This window comes from Alosa pseudoharengus, unplaced genomic scaffold (assembly GCF_046254945.1).
Source record: "Alosa pseudoharengus isolate Yale_2024_CS ecotype anadromous, Long Island Sound unplaced genomic scaffold, YU_APseudo_1.1 YU_APseudo_1.1_scf_12, whole genome shotgun sequence".
NCBI classification, from domain to species: Eukaryota; Metazoa; Chordata; class Actinopteri; order Clupeiformes; family Clupeidae; genus Alosa; species Alosa pseudoharengus.
Window position 1 is genome coordinate 18,678,233 of NW_027468587.1, and position 18,969 is coordinate 18,697,201.

The following is an 18,969-nucleotide window of genomic DNA, read 5'->3' on the forward strand; positions in this document are numbered from 1 at the left end:
ACCCTGCAGTTGGAGACCTGTTGAGGGTAGCCATAGTCCACACCAGGACTAGTGCTTAGCATCACAGTGACCAAGATGGTGTTAACTTTAGCCTTGACCAACTGCCCTAGGCTCATATGGAGGGCGTACCAGATGTCCAACCCCCCACAAACAGCGCCAGCCACCTGGCAGTGGCACCATTTAGCACAGACACTTTGGAAGAACCAGAGCTGGCCCCAAGTATAGCAGCAGGTGAAGATTTTCCAATTGTGCTCCCTGGAGGAGTTGGGTTTGAACCCTGATCCGGTTCTATCCCTCCGACGTTCCACTCATAATACTGCCGGACAGCATTCAAACCTCTTCCACCTCCCACAGTCTGTTTAACATGAGTTCTCTGCCAGTGTAGAAGAAGTAAATATTCTCCCCCTTCAGGCCTTGGCAGTAGATAGGTATACTACCAGAACGGTGGACTTTAAAGCCAGGTGTGTATGTGGAAAGGCTGACCTGCAGCGCTGGCGCATACGCCCACCTGTGGGTGGTGATCATATACGTAGCTTCCTCTCTGGGAGAACAATGCCGGTCATTTGAATTGTTTGGCGCATGGGTGCTTGTGGTTGTTGTTGTTGGAAGAACATGGCTTTATTCTTAATTCTAAGACTCCATTGCTTCTCTCGCACGCCTGGCCTTTTGGCTGTGGATAACCCGTTGCTTTTAAAGAGAGCAAATGCACATGGTTTAGTGTTTGAGCAATGTTTTCCCTTGAGTTATTTGTTTTTTGTATTAGTTCAGGCTGTGAGAGGGTTATCTGTGGTTTGTCTGTTTGTTTGTACCTTATATTCTTTTGTTTGTTAATTTTGCCTACTGTTACTCAACTACCCATGCCTATGACACCTAGTGGTGTACTGTGTTGCCTGTACTAGATTATTTCCAAGACAAATTTCTCTTAAGGTAGACAATAGAATGACATGGCAGGAAAGCATCAAGAAAAGCAAAGATTAAGAAATCGTTTTTGACATAGGCAACAAGAGTGGAGGTGTTTTTACACTTTTCAGACACTCAATGTTTGAAAACTATGGATATTGTTTTAGAACCAACAACCTTTCTACATTATCTGGGGGGTTTGTGTGCAAAAAGTGGAATCAATTGTGAAAAAATTAGAAGAAAATGTGAAAATAACTTTTCGGACTAGATATAATCGCTTATTTTAAGACATACAGATAAAAAAAACTAAAGATGGATCGTGAAAATTTGAAGACAAAAAAAAAATCTTGTTCCTTAGACTCTATATTAGCAAAATATGCACAACATTTTTTTTACATGAAAATCCAGCGGATGCCTATTTTCCAAACACAGCGTACTTAGTCCATGAGCCACAGGGGGTCGTCACTACCACTTGGGGGGGCAAATTCTCACTATATTTTTCTGAAAGCTACATATCTTTGGAGTATAAAATGGTATGATAGCAAGTTGGATCTTGTAGCTTTGTGGCTGTACAGGCCTTCAAAGTTGACCTCTGATTTGAAAAAAAAGGAAATTCCGCCTATTGGCTTTTTTTGTTAAAACACTCATAAGATCCTAGAAAATAATCCAAATCTTATTATTACTGATGCATATGTGGTGTTTGATGTTGGCATACATATTTTGACTCATTATGTGATTTTGCTCTTCATTTTGGTTGATTAAATTCAAGATTTATGTGCAAAAAAAGCTAATTTGAGTTTTCAAAGCAACATGTTATGGCAATACCTGAATGCAGACCTTATTGATCATTACTATTCTACCCTCCTTACTTTCAATTGCGAGTTGAAATTAATGTTAAATGATGACATACATAGGTCTGCAGTACAAACGTTTTTTAAATTGTAGCTGAAACGAGCACAAAGGATCTTTAATCTATTCATTGAATTCATCGTCAGAACAGGAGCACTGTCCCACCTTGACAATAGCAACACCTATGTAAGAATGCTGTTCATTGACTTCAGCTCAGTGTTCAACACCATCATCCCCTCCAAACTGATCACCAAACTCAGTGAACTGGGCATTAATACCTTCCTCATGTTATGGATTCTGGACTACTTGTATTGCATTCATTGTGTCTAGACTTGAGATAAATAAGTTTGTTTTTTTCTTTTATCACATACACATATATTGGTAGATGTTTTTTCTTTACCTTGACATGTTTCCATCTTCATCAGAAGGTCACACGGTGGAGTGGTGTGACACGTTTTTATCAGCTGATGTTGTTACGGAGGTGTGATCCACCTGTCAGTTTTTTGACAGGTGGACCACACCTCCTGCTGTCAGTCAGCCGCCCCCCAGGACGGCACTCCAGGTATGGGAGAGCATATATGCTCCCTCATCTCTGTTCATCGTCTTTGGGCTCCGCTTTCTTATTTCAATCGCCTCCTTTATCCAGTGGTGGTATCGGTTGTTCTCCTGCTTTGACTCTGGCATGCAGGAGGTGTGGTCCACCTGTCAAAAAACTGACAGGTGGATCACACCTCCGTAACAACATCAGCTAATAAAAATGTGTCACACTACTCCACCGTGTGACCTTCTGATGAAGACGGAAGTATACGTCGAAACATGTCAAGGTAAAGAAAAAACATCTACCAATAAATGTGTATGTGATAAAAGAAAAAACAAACTTATGGATTCTGGACTTCCTAACCAACAGACCTCAGTCTGTTAGGTTAGATAATCGCACCTCCTCAGCCATCGAACACCAGTGTACCACAGGGATGTGTGCTGAGCCCTCTCCTCTACTCCCTCTTCACCTACGACTGCTCACCTGTACATGGCTCTAACACCATTGTCAAGTTTAAAGATGACACTACGGTGATTGGGCTCATCAGCAATAACGATGAGACGGCCTACAGGGAGGAGGTCCAGCACCTAACATCGTGGTGCACTGATAACAACCTGGCTCTCAACACTAAGAAGACCAAAGAGCTCATTGTGGACTTCAGGAAGTCTAAAGTTAGCACACACACACCCATTCTCATCAACAGGACTGAGGTGGAGCATGTCACCAGCTTCAAGTTTCTGGGTGTCCACAACTCTGAGGACCTCTCTTGGACCCTCAACACCTCTACCCTGATCAAAAAGGCTCACCAGCGTCTCTTCTTTCTGAGGTCCATCTGTCTCCTCAGATCCTGGTGAACGTCTACCGCTGCAACATCGAGAGCATCCTCACCAACTGTATCATAGTTTGGTATGGCAACAGCTCTGCCCACGACCGGAAAGCACTGCAGAGGATGGTGAAAACTGCCCAACACATCACCGGTTCCTCACTCCCCTCCATCGAGGCCATCCAGGGCAAGTGGTACTAACGTTTCACGCAGCTTCACGCCGCGTAATGCACGACTGAAGTGGCCATTTGAAAGCAACGCCCACTGTAACATTCTGGATCACTGCTACACCACTATCACTTCGGCTTACCATGCATTCCCGAGTGCTCCGCTGGGAAAGTCTGACCATGCAACACTCTTCCTCGTCCCAGAGTAAGAAACTTAAATCTGTGAAGCCAAAGTCCAACATTGTGAAAGTATGGTCCACAGATGCTAATACGCTGAAAGGCTGCTTTGAATGCACCGACTGGGACATCTTTAAACACACGTGTGTCAGCCTAGACGAGTGCACAGAGGCTGTGACGGTCATACGTCCGGTTTTGAGTAGATGACTGCATTGGGACCAAATGCATCAAGACATATGGCAATGGGAAACCCTGGTTCACCAAAGAGGTTGCTGCACTCTGCAGGAAAAAAAGTTCTGCATTTAAGAAAGGAGACAAGGAGGAGTATAAGACTGCCAAGTATCAACTTCGTCTGCTATCAGAAAACTAAAGCTGATTATGCGTTGAAACTGGAGCATCAACTGGCCACTAACAATCCCAGGTCAGTCTGGAAAATTCTGAAGGAGATGACCAATTTCAATAGAGGGCCTGCTTCACCTCCAGATGAGGACCCTGAGCTTCCTGATAGACTCAATGCATTGATGTCCGGTTTGAGGACAATCAGTCACCGGCAGTCTTCCCCTCTCCTCCCACCTCCTCCTCTCCTCCCTTTGTCATCCAGGAGGCAGAGGTGTGCAAACTTTTTAAGAAACAGAAGGCCAGGAAAGCAGCAGGACCAGTTTAGCTTTCCCCAGCTGTTTTCAGACACTGTGCAGGTCAACTGGCACCTGTCTTCACTGACATTTTCATACACACGGTGGAAACACGTCGTGGCTTGTGTGTGTGTGTGTGTGTGTGTGTGTGTACATGTGTGTGTGTGTGCGCAACACGGTGGAAACACGTTGTGGCTTGTGTGTGTGTGCGTGTGTACATGTGTGTGTGTGTGTACAACACGGTGGAAACATGTCGTGGCTTCCCACTACAGCGGCAATTCCACCTTGGTGCAGTTTACCGGCCCATCATAGTCAGCATTGTTGAAGCGGCGGCGTCTGTAGAGCTTCACGTGCTTAACATCACCACAGACATGGGGAGCCCCAACTGAGCAATGTGGAAGTCCTTTGGGGTGACCTATGATCCAGCATCCTGTTGAGCAATGTGGAAGTCCTTTGGGGTGACCTATGATCCAGCATCCTGTTGAGCAATGTGGAAGTCCTTTGGGGTCCCATCTCTCTATCCAACTGTCTTCAGGAAATTAGATCCTGGTTTTCCCTAAACTTTCTCAAGCTCAACAGTGACAAAACGGAACTCCTCCTTGCTCCTTATTGGCACCAAATCCATCCTCTCTAAAATAAATGACTTCTCCATCTCCATCGACAATTCATCTGTGTCCCCCTCACCCCAGGTAAAGAGTCTGGGTGTCATCCTAGATAGCACTTTGTCATTCCAGTCCCACATCAATAACATCACTTGGTTTGCATATTTCCATTTACGTAATATCTCTCGCTTGCGCCCATCTCTCTCCCCCAACAGTGCTGAAATTCTGGTTCACACCCTGGTCACCTCCCGCCTGGACTACTGCAACTCTCTCCTCTATGGTTTACCTGACAAATCCATCCATAAACTACAACTGGACCAAATCTCTGCTGCCCGCATCATTACCAGAACCCCCTCCATCAGTCACATAACACCTGTCCTGCAGCAACTTCATTGGCTCCCCTTCAAATACCGCATCATTTACAAAATCCTCCTCCTTACATTTAAAGCTATCAACAATCTTGCTCCTCAGTATCTTACTGAGCTCCTCCATATCAAGACACCCATCCGTTCTCTCAGATCTTCTTCCTCCATTCAGCTCATCCTCCCACCTGCTCGTCTGGTTACCATGGGGACTAGAGCTTTCAGTCACTCAGGCCCCCACCTCTGGAACTCTGTGCCCCACTACATTCAACACTCCATGTCCATAACCACTTTCAAATCTCACCTAAAAACTCATCTTTTCAGACAGGCCTACTCTTTCATTTTTTTTTCTTTCTCTTTCTCTCTTTCTTTTGCTCTTTTTTATTAATAGTATTATCATGTTATTTTATTGCTTGTTTTCTCTGATTGCTTGTTTAATGGATTGAATATTTTATTGTTGATTTTGTAAGGTGACCTTGAGTGTTCAGAAAGGCGCCCATAAATAAAATGCATTATTATTATTATTAACAAATTAAGTCACACTACTGTACTATGTCACAATACTGTACTATGTGTCAGGGGTCATAGTGATTGTGCTTGACCTTTTTGATGCCCCTTTTCAGGTTAGCCCTGGATGAGCTAGGCCTGAGCATCACCTGATCTGAATGCGATGTCTCGTGCCTTCAGCAGGAGTCTGACCTCACTGTTCAGCCATGGCTTCTGGTTAGGGAAAGTGGTAATCCGTTTGAGGGTGGTGACACTGTTGATGTTGGAGTTGATACAGTCCAGAACGGAGGAGGCGTATAAATCAAATGTCTGTGTGGGAGTCATGGGAGGCCAAACACTCTCCAGTCAGTGTTTTCAAAACGCTGCTGAAGTGCCAGACTTGGCTCTGGCTGGGCCACTAAAATAGGATCCTGCCAAGAGATGAAACAACTAACAACTATCATTCAGCATTTTACAGGGTGCACTTTGTACCTTGATTTAAACAACCTCAACAAATTGCTTTATGGGTCCTTTTCCAGGTAAGTCACACAGAGGCCACGTGGCATTGTTATTCTTCAACACGGGAAAAGCACAATTCAGATACGGGGAACATACTGACCTCAGCAAATGAGAAAACAAACAGGGGAACATGTGAGACTACAAGCTACTCTAGTGTGACTGTGGGGGCAATTAACTAGCCTAGCCTACTCTAGTGTGACTGTGGGGGCAATTAACTAGCCTAGCCTACTTCATACAACTCAGATGACCTCTCTGTCTCTTTCTTTCACACACACACGCACAAACATAACTCCCCAAACTTCCCTCACCATAAACGCTGCGCTAGGTTACTTCTGGACATTAGACTAGCCAATACTAAATGGCACACGGCTACCAGCTTATTTCAACAGGTCATTTTATTAGTAGCCTATCACACTGCTGTTATGAATGGAATGATGGTTTCTGGCACGTAAAAGAAAAACAAACAAATGCAGGTCACAAGTCATTATTTAGACAAATCATCTCATTATTTAGAGATAACGGCACGTCATGGAACTTTGTATGTGCTGCACGTACACGCCCCCTTTTAGGGGAAATATGGATTGAATGGAAACCTATGGAGCTGCATCAAGTGGGGAGCGAAAAGGGCTTGTACTTATAAAATCTTTGAACAAACGTGAATAAAAGGCACAAAATAAGGTTGGTGTGAGAGAGAGAACTGTGTGTTCATGGGATTAAGGTGACCATTATGTTCCTGTTTTTTGCTCTTTCCAGTTTACTAACAGGAGTGTCATGAACGTAGTCACAGTCAAGCTGCCCGTGGCTGACTGCATAAGTTCGGCAAGCTTAACTTTACGTGTCATAATGTCAACTAAAACATAAGTCACACCTTAATTCTATCACTTGAGAAATCGTTCCATTTTTCTCTTTATACGTATCTCTATATCTTTTCTCTTTATACGTATCTCTATATCTTTTCTCTTTATAGAGATACGTATCTCTATATCTTTTCTCTTTAAACGTATCTCTATATCTTTTCTCTTTATAGAGATACGTATATCTATATCTTTTCTCCTTATACATATCTCTATATCTTTTTCATACATATCTCTATATCTTTTCTCTTTATAGAGATACGTATATCTATATCTTTTCTCTTTATACGTATCTCTATATCTTTTCTCTTTATAATGTCAACTAAAACATAAGTCACACCTTAATTCTATCACTTGAGAAATCGTTCCATTTTTCTCTCTATAGAGATACGTATCTCTATATATTTTCTCTTTATACGTATCTCTATATCTTTTTCATACGTATCTCTATATCTTTTCTATATCTTTTCTCTTTATACGTATCTCTATATCTTTTCTCTTTATAGAGATACGTATATCTATATCTTTTCTCCTTATACGTATCTCTATATCTTTTTCATACGTATCTATATCTTTTCTCTTTATACGTATCTCTATATCTTTTCTCTTTATACGTATCTCTATATCTTTTCTCTTTATACGTATCTCTATATCTTTTTCATATTTATCCATCTATCCAGCCTTTTCCACACTAGTCTGCTATGATGTTTAGTTCCCTCTGTTTTTGTCTATGTCTCCGTCTGTATGTGTATGTTTTCGATATTGTGTGTTTTGTGTAGGCCTACGTACGGTTGTTTTTTGGTTGTTTCTTGCTTTGTCATTGTTGTCATTGTTATTACAGTATGTGGTATGCTAGAACAGATCCTTTTCACTTTTTGTATGTATTATGCCACATGCCATGCTCATTGAATTGAAATAAAATAAAATTTGATCGCAAACAAAAAAGAGTATACTTACAGTATACTTATCACCTGAAGCAGGGTCCCGGTGTTGAGAGCTCACCACATGCATGATCGTGAGGGGAGTTAGCAAACATTTCTGAAGCAGTCAGAATTCCCTACCTTAAGATTGCAAACGGCACATCTTGCGCCTGAAAAAATTAAGCCCTGCATAAGTCCTCGAGGAGAGATGGGGGGGCACCATTGACTGACGAGCCCTCTGTGGCGAGCCAAGCCCCCCTGTCTTGTCCGAGTCCGTCTCTATCCCGTAACTGTGCCTGTAACTGAGCCCGTCGCATGTAGCCCCCCAAGGATGACACGGAACCATTGTTTTTCGTTTTGATCCGTCGCCCACCCGCTGCACCGGGCCGGACACAGTTTTATGTGAATCTCGAGAACCAACTCTGGAGTTTCCAGGGTAAGAATGTGCAAGAATGTACAGGAGAAATTTGTTTACAGTATAATTCATAGCTTGATTAATAGGCTATATTAACATTTTATCCCTAAAACATGGTGAAAGCCACTAATTCAAAGACTACTGACAGCAATTTGTGATTTATTGAAGGATAAAAAGCGATATCAAAAATTGTCTCAGTTAAAACATTTGTATCTGTCAACAAAATGAAATATGAAATTTTGAAGTTGTCTTCATCCAATGTTCAGTTTTTGGAAATGTATGCAAATAAATTAATATTTACATAGATATTTGCATGACATAACATTTGCACATGCAAACAAAACATTTCAGAAAAATGTTAATTCACATGTAGTGTCTCGCCTATGACCAATATTGTATCAATTAAACAGTTATTAAAAATGGAGACCCTTATTTCAATGTTATACAGTGGATTCATTTTAAGATTGAACTTTAAAAGCTGTATCTATATGTGGTAGCCAGTAGCCTACAGTTGAGACAGCCTGAGACACCCATTTTTAATGATATAAAGTTAACTAACCATTCATTGCTAAATGTAATAAATAAATAAAGAATGTGTAATAAGTGTTCTAATTTAAATTAATGAATTTCATTAATCAACGTAGCATTGGTTCAAAGGAATAAAACAGGAACAAAATATTTGACACGGGAACAGATATGACAAACAGCACAAATGGAAGTTTCTAGTAATAACACTAACAATACAGGTACATTGTGTGTCTCAACTTGACCACCTGCACATTTTGCAATGACACGAGTCATGAAATAGGCCTATGCCAGATTTTAGGGCGAGTGTGTAAAGATAGTTACCGGAATAATCCAATATCTTTGGATTGGAGATACCTGTGTCATTCAAAATCCCCATGATCAAAGAGGACACTAATATGCATAGAATGTAACAAAAATCACGACTTGGACTTGCTGCACATGAGATCTATGGAGCATAAACATCATACCACCACAGCCACTGGTAATTAGGCTACCACGCCTAGGCAAAGTGCATCTCACAACCCCTGTGCATATTTTGTTAAACAAATGTATGTCCATTGTTACATTGTGGGGAAATAAGTTTCCTCAGTTTCCTCACACCCCCCTCCCCCAACAGGATGCAGCACCAATTCCGATCAGTGACGCAGATTCAGACGATGTTCTGAGGAACAATCTTAAACAATCTCAGTTGGTTATTGTCGCTGATCATCATAGCCACACGGGGATCTTTCTCGTCTACTTTCATTGAACTTTCAATTAGAAATCAGAAGTAAGTCAGTGATATTTTATTTATTTGTTTGCTTGTTAAATGAGCGTTGAACTAGCCTACACTGTCGAGTGAACTTTTCCTGAATAACAGAATAAAGTGATTAACATATTGGTAGGAGTAGCCTAGTGTCTATTTATACTATTGACACATTGCGCTTTATGTTACAAGAAAATACTACATTTTGTTAGCCATTGTCTCTTGTTAGCAATTTGTTGTCTGATATAGGAGATTATAAGCAAGCCTAGGCTACATGCAATCGGGAAAGTCGGGAGAATTCCCAGTGTTGTGTGCCTTCTGGTTTTCCCCACCTTGTTTCCTTGCGCGTGCTCGCGTTGCTCACCACAGCTGCAGGAGTTGTCAAACATTCACAAACTAGTTGCTTTAGACGGATTTGAAGTCGCATTTCATATCTACGCCATGATCACTACAACCAATCGGACAAAAGACATGTAAAATATAGGCTATATTTTTGCAAACTTTGTAGCATTAAACTGGATTCATACCTGCAATAAATTACGCACCTATAAACCAGGCCTACCTATTCAGCGCATTATCTCTGGGCTAGGCTACTCAAATTCTCTGAACGTTGTCATCAAATCACCTATCAATTAACCATGTAAGCAACACCGTGGCAACACTTTATTTTGCATTAGGTGACACAAATTGCATTGCCCTTATCTTATAACTCCTTGTCTGAGCGACAGGCCTATGGTTTTGACATTTGAAAATTAAGAACGTTTATTGACTTGAAAAATATTTTTTGCAAACTCCCTTCATTCAACCCTTGAAGACATCGCGGGCTGGTGCGCTAAAATGTAGATGGTTTCTTCTCGTACAATTTCATTTCTTAGAATTTAGGTCTAGGCCTATACAATAACGTCATCACCAAATAGGCTACATCTTTCATTTTTAGTTGATCAACCACATAGAACAGTAGCCTAGGCCACTTAAACTCTGTGCACTGATGACCGTAGTGTAAAGGGGGGCTACAGCGGAATACACTGCCCCCTGCAGGTTTCTTTATTTGAACACGGGCACTGAGCAAAGGAAAACACCAGTCTACTAGCTATATAGAAAAGAGGTTTATTGTACAATTAATTTCACATAGAAAGTTAAAACATTTAGGGGGAGAGCAATAACTCCAGAACTACTCCTACTCTCTTGAGCACCTTGCCAGGCACACATAACTAAGGACTATGGTTGGACTACTGTTTGCACCTTCACCATGACACTCACTCCCTTTAGCAGTCCCGGCCCTGTCACTACAAGCGTCTTATGCTTGATTACCCTCAAGCATATTGGAATTTTCTTAATTTAACTTATATAGTGTATTTAGTATTTTAGTTTTGTTAGTTTTCTTATCTGTCTTATCTTCTACTGTCTTTATTGTACAGTGGAGTTTAGTTATATGTTTACACTTATACTTATGTTTACCATTTCTGCTGTAAGTGCATGTTGTGTGTTATGTATGCTACTGAGACCCTTGAATTTCCCCTGGAGGATCAATAAAGTATCTATCTATCTATCTATCTATCTATCTATCTATCTAGAACTCTGGCTGTTGTAAAGTGCTTTGTGCTGAGTCATAAATAATTAGGCTACATGAATTTAAGTAACAACTATGCCGGACCATCGGAATAAAACAGGTTATATAAGTTAGCAGATAATTACACAGAGAAAGTGCACACATGCTCAATGGAAATGACAGTTCATCTCATAACACTGTTCATCACAAATTCAATCATAAAAACAAAGGTACAGAAACCACTGTGCAAACACTGCAACAATAAATACTTCACACAGCAAAGGCTACGTATATCACCCCCTTATTTCCGGCCACCGCCGAGGCTCAAATTAAATTATTCAGCACCAGAAGGAGCGTTTGTTTTCTCTCCATCCTCTCTCACACACATATACCTGCCGGGGAGTAGGCCTACACTTCCCCGGAAAAAGTTCACAAAGAACACAGGATTAATACATTACATCACCAAATGACTGCTGACTCCGTCACCACTGCTGCCGGACGTGGGGTTCAACGAAGGACATAAAACAGAACAGCGATCGCACTAACAGGGCACAAACTCCCTAATTTAGGCCTAATGGCACTTACCCCGAATGATTCGTCAACCACACCGACGTTAAAAGGATTGCCCACGTCCCAGCACGGCAGCCGTTGGTTCTAAACTCAGCAGTACGCTGTCCCTTCCCCTTGATCAACAAAGACCTTAGCCATTTATCCCATCCCTCATTAACAAATGCAGCACAGGTGTGCTGCTGCATCCACCCCAACACCCCAGATCACGGGACTGGACCACACCCTCATCCACAGCAACAATTATCGCAACACACCCGCTTACAGTAGCAGCCCAGGGTAACCAGTTGTTTCAGATGAAGGGCAACCACTGATAGCCTTCCTCAGGACAACATGTTACCTGGGTGTTGCCTCCGTTATTAATTGACGGTTAGCCTAGTTAAAGCAACACCAAATAACTTTTCCACTGTCGCACGCACGCTATTTGTTTATCCAGCACAGGCTTTGGAAATAACGATGTCCACAGACAAGGTAGAATATGTTGGATGATTTTATGAAAGTACGATGTATTGCGACATCAGATGCAAGTCAAATTTGTATTTTCTTGTCTCATTCCATCGAACTACAGATCCGCTGCCCGATCTAGCAAACTTACATAGTGCGGTTATAGCCGATAGAGGGCCGCGAAGCGAATGCAGAAGTGCCGTTCACCCTGTTAGTTGATGAACCACTGACACGATTTTGGAAACATTCTTATAAGGTAGCCTACAAAAAACTCTTTGGTGTTGCTTTAATTGCATTGCGAAATAGCCTGGGATAAGTTGGCTCAGTAAGAATGCATGAAATTATTTTGCGGGATCGAATCCAGTTTAATGCTAGTTTTCGCTCATGGCAGTATAAAAAGCGCTCATGGCGTATAAAAAGCAACTTAAAACCGCCTAACTTGTTTGTGAAATATCTGACAACTGCTGCTGTGGTAGACTATGAACACAACGCATGCGTGCGCAAGGAAAGCAATAGGTGGAGAAACCAGAAGGCACAGCACCAGTAACAGGTGGCTTTTTGGGGCCGGGCTGATTAGGCTATGATATTGCTGTTGGAATACAGCCTACTGTGCTACTACAGCCCTTCACTTTCACTCCCCGCGGCCCTGGGCATGAGAAAAGAAATTATTGTGGAACAGCAGTCGGCTAAACTCGGGTGTTCCTTCTCAGACTTGATGCCAACAAAAAGTTAAGGTTATCAGCTGATTTGGCCTACTAAATGACATGAGTAGCCTAATCAAAGTTGGCAGATACCTGCTCCAGTGGCGAGATCACACCACATGATTGGCACGATGTCTTCACAACACACCACATGATTGGCTCAATGTATTCACATGTCGACGTTTTGCCACGGAAGAGGTGTGATATGCGTAGACAACTGCCTAAGCCCATGCATTTCTATGGAGGATTTTTTGAGTGCTGTGTCTCCTCATTAGAAAGTCTCTGGCCTAATGGCACACAACCTAACCTAAGCTTATTTATAAACGTTTAGATCTACAGTACATCTGAAAGTAAGGTAGCCTACTTGAGCTGTCCTAGAGGAGATCACAGTATCCACTCGAAGGCAGAGGACAAAAGTGTGTTCAGGAAAATGTCTGCATTTCAGACTTTTTTTCACCGCAAAACAGACGTGCGCTGTTTTCATACATATGGCGGAATACCTAATCAATCGCTATTAGCACTTCTCCCCTGTGTTTGCGCGATACTCCCACTTTTCCCTGACCCTCCTATGAGTGCATATGCATGACACTGAAAAGCGCAAATAGCCATTTACAGCTCCCGCGACAGACAGTCTGAGCTTTTTCCTCAATGCGGCCTGTTTGTACATACCTCACCATGGTTTTACGTGCACATTGCGAATCAACTACGCCTGAAGTGGGCGCAAAAACATTAGTACATTTGGTCCTCAGTGTTCTGCAACCCTTCAGTTGCTTAATTGAAGTTTGTGCAACTTCCAACAGGAACAATGGCCAACTCTGCTCCCTCCACCAATGGCTTTGTGGTGGTCACTCATGTGTACCCACAACAAGGTGCCCAAAGTGTGACTTCACCCCAGAGTGGAGTTGTTTCAACTCCATCCTCTATACTTGGGAAATTCCTTAAAGGAGAACCAGCTGCCACTGGGGTGAGTTTGAAAAAAAAAATAGATAAATGATTAGTCAATTTCCAAATAACCCAGATGACTAATGTGAAATTGGACCGATAAACTAAGCTGCATATAACCCACTGTTAGCCTAATTCACAGACAGAATCAAGTTGCAATTTCAATTTCTGGAACAATAAGTTAACATAATGTTGTTTTTCTCCACAGACGGTTCAAATAATGATTGGTGTGGTTGTATTGTTGTTTGGTATCGTGACAGCATTTTATGCATCAACAGTATCCACTTACTCTGGTATCATGTTCTGGGGAGCCATCATTGTGAGATTTTTTTATGTATTATTTTGTTTCTCCTTTAAAAGTGCATACAGGCAATTCCACGCAAAACTGTCACATCCATAACGCCAACACAATGCCATGGTATTTAGTTGGCATTATGGACATGACAGTTTTGCGTGGAATTGCCCATACATTACTTTGTTTAAACCTTCAGTCTAACTTTTTTACATTAGCATGGTCTTTCCTAATTTATTATATGTGTCTGTGCTTTCAGTACATCACTGCTGGTTCTCTCACTGTTAGAGCCAATAAGAATCTCAATCCATGTTTGGTGAGTAGGCTATATGATGTAATGTAATGTAATTTATGCATTTAAACATGGACTGTACACCAAAAATTAACTGATATTGTGTCAGGTTGTAGCAAATATTGGGATGGGATAGCGACATCTAAATGTTTAGCTTCCCAAGTGACAGGTTTTTTGTTGTAAAGAAAATCAACCGAAGCGAGCTCAGTTGACATGAATGACCAGGCACCGGTAAAAGCTTCTCAACAGAACAAGTCCAGACTGAATTTCCCAACCTCAAATTTTGTGGGCAGGGTTAAATTTGGGCTGGCTTCCAGGCTAGCACCAGAGCTTATCTCAGTTGAAGACACTCCCAAGTACAATTTGGGGTGTGGACAAGATTCATTTGCCTCCCATTTCCAAGAGGCCTCACCAACAGACGCCAATCAAAATGCGTCTGTATGCAATTATAGATAGACCTAAAACCAATCAGAACAATGAAGGAGATGACCTATGCAGAGTAATGGAAAAAAGAAAAGAGAGGAAAAGAAAAGAAGGAGAATTCTATCCATTTTTCACAGAGACCTCTTGTTTCACGGAGTACTGTTGGTACAAAAACGAAACAAAAAAGAAAACAGGAAAAAAAAATCAAGATCCCTCTAGAGTGTAACACTGAAGCTGCTTGGCAGCTCTAGTTGTTGGCTGCAGCAACTCAAACTAGATAACATTGATTTTGTTTCGTTTTTTGTTTTTATACTGACAGTACTCGATGACCTTGAAACGCTATGTGAAAAATGGCCGGAATTCTCCTTTAAGAGACATGTTAGCGACAAATACCAGCATTAGCATCCATGGGTTTTAGCCTCCTGGCTAGCATGCCAATCAGTGGTGCTACATCTGTACTTTATATTCACTATGAGATGTGAATTTTACAACTTAAGAGTTGAGACGAGGGACAACAAAATCAGGGGTTTAAATTCATAGGACTTAAAGGAGTACTCTGGGCAATTTTAACACAGAGCTCAGTTCTTCATGTTCACGGAATACTATCCGTGATTACGGTGGCTTTGTGCATCCTAACAGATTCAAAATGTCATGACGTGCTGTGCAACATGAACTGGGTCTTTACATGACACCACTGTGCACGTTCAATAATTGTGAAGGAACAGTATAAATCTGGTGTTTGTAATGTACCCTAGGCTGTCAGCCTACCTGTTTCCCTCCATTGCTTCCTGTACCGAAGTCGAACTCAAGCCTTTTCCCATTTCCACAGAGACCAAACGTGAAGTTTATGTCCAAAATAACGATGATTCAGCATTGCAATGTTTATATATTAATATTAATGACTGTAACAACACGAGAGCTGCAGCTGCTTGTTACTGAATGTAATATGGAGGATCAAAGATGCCTTTTATTTTTTGATTTTTTTTTAGGTCAAAGCATCACTGGGAATGAACATCTTCAGCACAATAACTGCAGGGATTGGCATAATTATGCATAGCCTTGATTTTGTTACAAGAATGTACCCTTATTATGGCTGTAGTAGCTACTATGACTGCTATATGCAACAGGAGTTATACATGGTAGGTATAACATTATAAATTGTACACAATATTCTGCTGTCCATGGAAATAACCTTCATCTGTCTTACAGTCATGATGTATGATATTGGTTTCCCTACAATAGAGCAGGTCAATGGGGATTGCTGGAGTGATGCTGGTGTTGTCACTGCTGGAGTTCATTGTTTCCATCTGTGTATCTGCATTTGCCTGCAAAGCCACCTGCTCCACTACGACTAATACTCAGGTGAGTTTATATGCGATAAGTCTTCATAGTCCAGTAATACTTTTTTGTCCAGTTAGTATACTGGGTATTGATACCCTTTTTACATGTTTTATATTTGTATTTGTTGCAGGTGATATACCAGGTGCCACCCTCTTTTACCACCTCCCACCTGTCTGCACCTCCACTGAACACCTCTGAGGTATGGAGTCCTGATCATAAACAGAAAAGATAATGAAGACTAGTCTGGAAGACAGCCCAAATTTACCTGCCCACAAAATTTCAGGCCAGGAAATTCAGTCTGGAGTCATTCCATTGAGAAGTTTATATACACGGTTAGGATGCTTTAGGCCAATCAAATTATTTGGGCGGGCTTTATGATGATTGACAAATGAGCAGTGAAGAACAGTGAAGTAGTTCTCCATGTTACTTGAGCATGCTTGAGTTGATTTTGTTTACAACAAAAGCTAGATGTTTTGATGTTGTTATTATGTCTGTTATATAAGATATTGACAGTACCATAGCTTTTAAAGACAAACAGAAACCATGATTAAGGCTTTTGACATCCTCAAATTTTGTGGGCGGAGTACATTCTTATCAGAATTTGAGTCTGGTTATGCCAAGCTACATTATGACTGACCCTTATGAAAAAAAAAACAGATGCATAGATCCCTCAGCTAACATCTTGTGTGCTACTTTTCCAGATGCCTCCCTTCCAAAGCAGTGTGGTGCCACCTGCCCATCCTGCTGTTGATGGCCTGAAAGTTGGCAGACCTGAAGATCTACCCCCAATATACACTGTCCAATAATGAGGCAAGGAACATCTACAGGGGAGGCATTATGTTTCTCTAAGTATCTCTTTAATGTCTTCATTATGTTGTCAAAGTTTTAAGTGTATGTAGGCACTATTTCTGAACACTCACTATCATCTATTACATTTCAACAGTAGTTATCTTTAGTATGGTCCAAGTGACTTTGCATTCAATTGAAATATTTCACAACATCCTAGCCAGCCATGGAATAAAGCCACTAATGTGTGTTGGAACAAACATACAGAAAAGCTTTCTGTATGTGGGTCTCTCTCTTAGCATTGAGTATGTGATTGACAATTAATTTAAGGTGAAGGGTAGACAATACCATGAATTGATAGATATCTAATACATCTATTTAAACAAAGAGAGATAAGGCCTGGGAAAAGTATCGCCTGGCAAAGGATGTGGCAGACTGGACTGAATATAAGCACTTAACAAATGCCTGTTCAATGAAAACAAGGAATGCAAAATCCAATTGCTATATATATTTAAAAAAATCATTGTCTAATGACATCAAAAACCCTAAACAATTTTGGAAGATACTTAAAAAATGTTCTCTCTTTTGATATATTTTGGTTTTCTCTTGATTTAGGGTATGTAAATTGATTATTGAGAACTTGGGGATGGGGTGGGGTTGATGGGGTGAGGGAGAGCTATAGTCTGTGTGCGTCTGTTTGCTTGTTCTGTACTTTTGTTGTCTTTTAGAGGACCTCCTCGGAAACGAGATGCTGCATCTCAAGGGGTTATCCTTCAAATAATAATAACATTTGTGATTATATAAGCTTAGATATTCACTTGAATTGGAGTGTTACAATGACACATGGCTTTATTGCATGTAGCAGCATATGATTGCCAGTGAATTTCAAATGTATACACATTTAATTAAATATTTGATTCAAATACAAGGTGTCATTTCTGTTCTTCCAATCCATGAAATGTTTAATTTAGTCTGACAAACCATACTGTTTTTCATCCAGGAGTCTAATCATCATCTTTACAGGGAGGCTACACCCGGCACGTACAGTAGCTAAGGCCTTCCGTTTTTGTGCTGCATTTGCTGCAACAATTAGCTTCCACTAATCAATGGAACTGGCTATACCAGACATGATAGCGGGCCATGAGTCTCTTTAGAGTTTATTTCTCATCTAAGATAATTTATTTACTTCATTAACAGCAGCAAGTGGAACTCCCCCACAACTGAAATTAAAGGAAGTAGACAGAATATACATGTAGGAAAAGGTCTCATGCAAAGTTTTATGAGGAACACAAGAGTATGGTACAAAGTTCACTCACACCAATAGACAGCAGCATGACTTCCCAGTAATCAAAAAGGACACAATAAAAGAAAAACAGGAAGGATCTACCAGCAGTGGTTCTCCAACCTTTCACAATTAGTACCACCTCAGAAAACAATTGGGTCTCCAGGTACCGCCATTATGTACTGTTTTGCGTGTTTTGTTGTTGTTGTTTTTTTTCAAGAAAGACTAAAACTAGTTTACATTTAACTTCAGTGATTGTTTGGTTAAGGACTTTTTATTATATATGTTTTGATATCATTTGAGGTTATTATTTCATTTTGATGAAAACATGTCTCGGAGACTCCCGGAGTACCACTAGAGAGGGTAATATAAAGCAATATAATTTTCCTTGCACATGTGACATGGCCTATATACTATGTTCTTCTTTGTCAATATCGCAGACATACCCTAAAGCGTAAAGCATGAAACCCATTAGAATGTGGCAGAGCTAGAGAGAGCAAGAGATACAGACACCAGGCTTGTGCACAATTCAGAATTGAATTGAGAATGACTCCTAAATTCCAATTCAATTCTTGAATTTGAATTGAATTTGAATTAAGGTCAAAAACAGGATGTAGAATTACAATTCCAATTTGAATTAAAGGAAGTAGAATTGAAATTCAATGAAATTCGAAGAAATTCATATAATTTAAGGGTAGTGTTTTACAATGAACCCTCACAGTATATGTCAGATATGATAGCATTAAACACACAACTTGTAACTTAAAACAGTAACAAATGATATTTCCACACTGTAAAACATAATAGTTTTACAAAATGTTATAGTAAGTAGA

The 18,969-nt window shown here is 40.8% G+C and overlaps 1 protein-coding gene across 1 annotated transcript; it reads left to right on the top strand.

Annotated features, from left to right (window-relative positions):
* The first annotated feature begins 9,412 nt into the window (after positions 1-9,412).
* LOC143119086 (membrane-spanning 4-domains subfamily A member 4A-like) lies at positions 9,413-17,782 on the top strand. Its single transcript, XM_076280337.1, has 8 exons — positions 9,413-9,541; positions 13,579-13,742; positions 13,929-14,039; positions 14,272-14,328; positions 15,717-15,866; positions 15,970-16,089; positions 16,199-16,267; positions 16,770-17,782. Exons 2-8 carry the CDS (start codon positions 13,584-13,586, stop codon positions 16,872-16,874), a joined length of 771 nt encoding a protein of 256 aa, XP_076136452.1. The 5' UTR covers positions 9,413-9,541; positions 13,579-13,583; the 3' UTR covers positions 16,875-17,782.
* Positions 17,783-18,969: the final 1,187 nt, after the last annotated feature.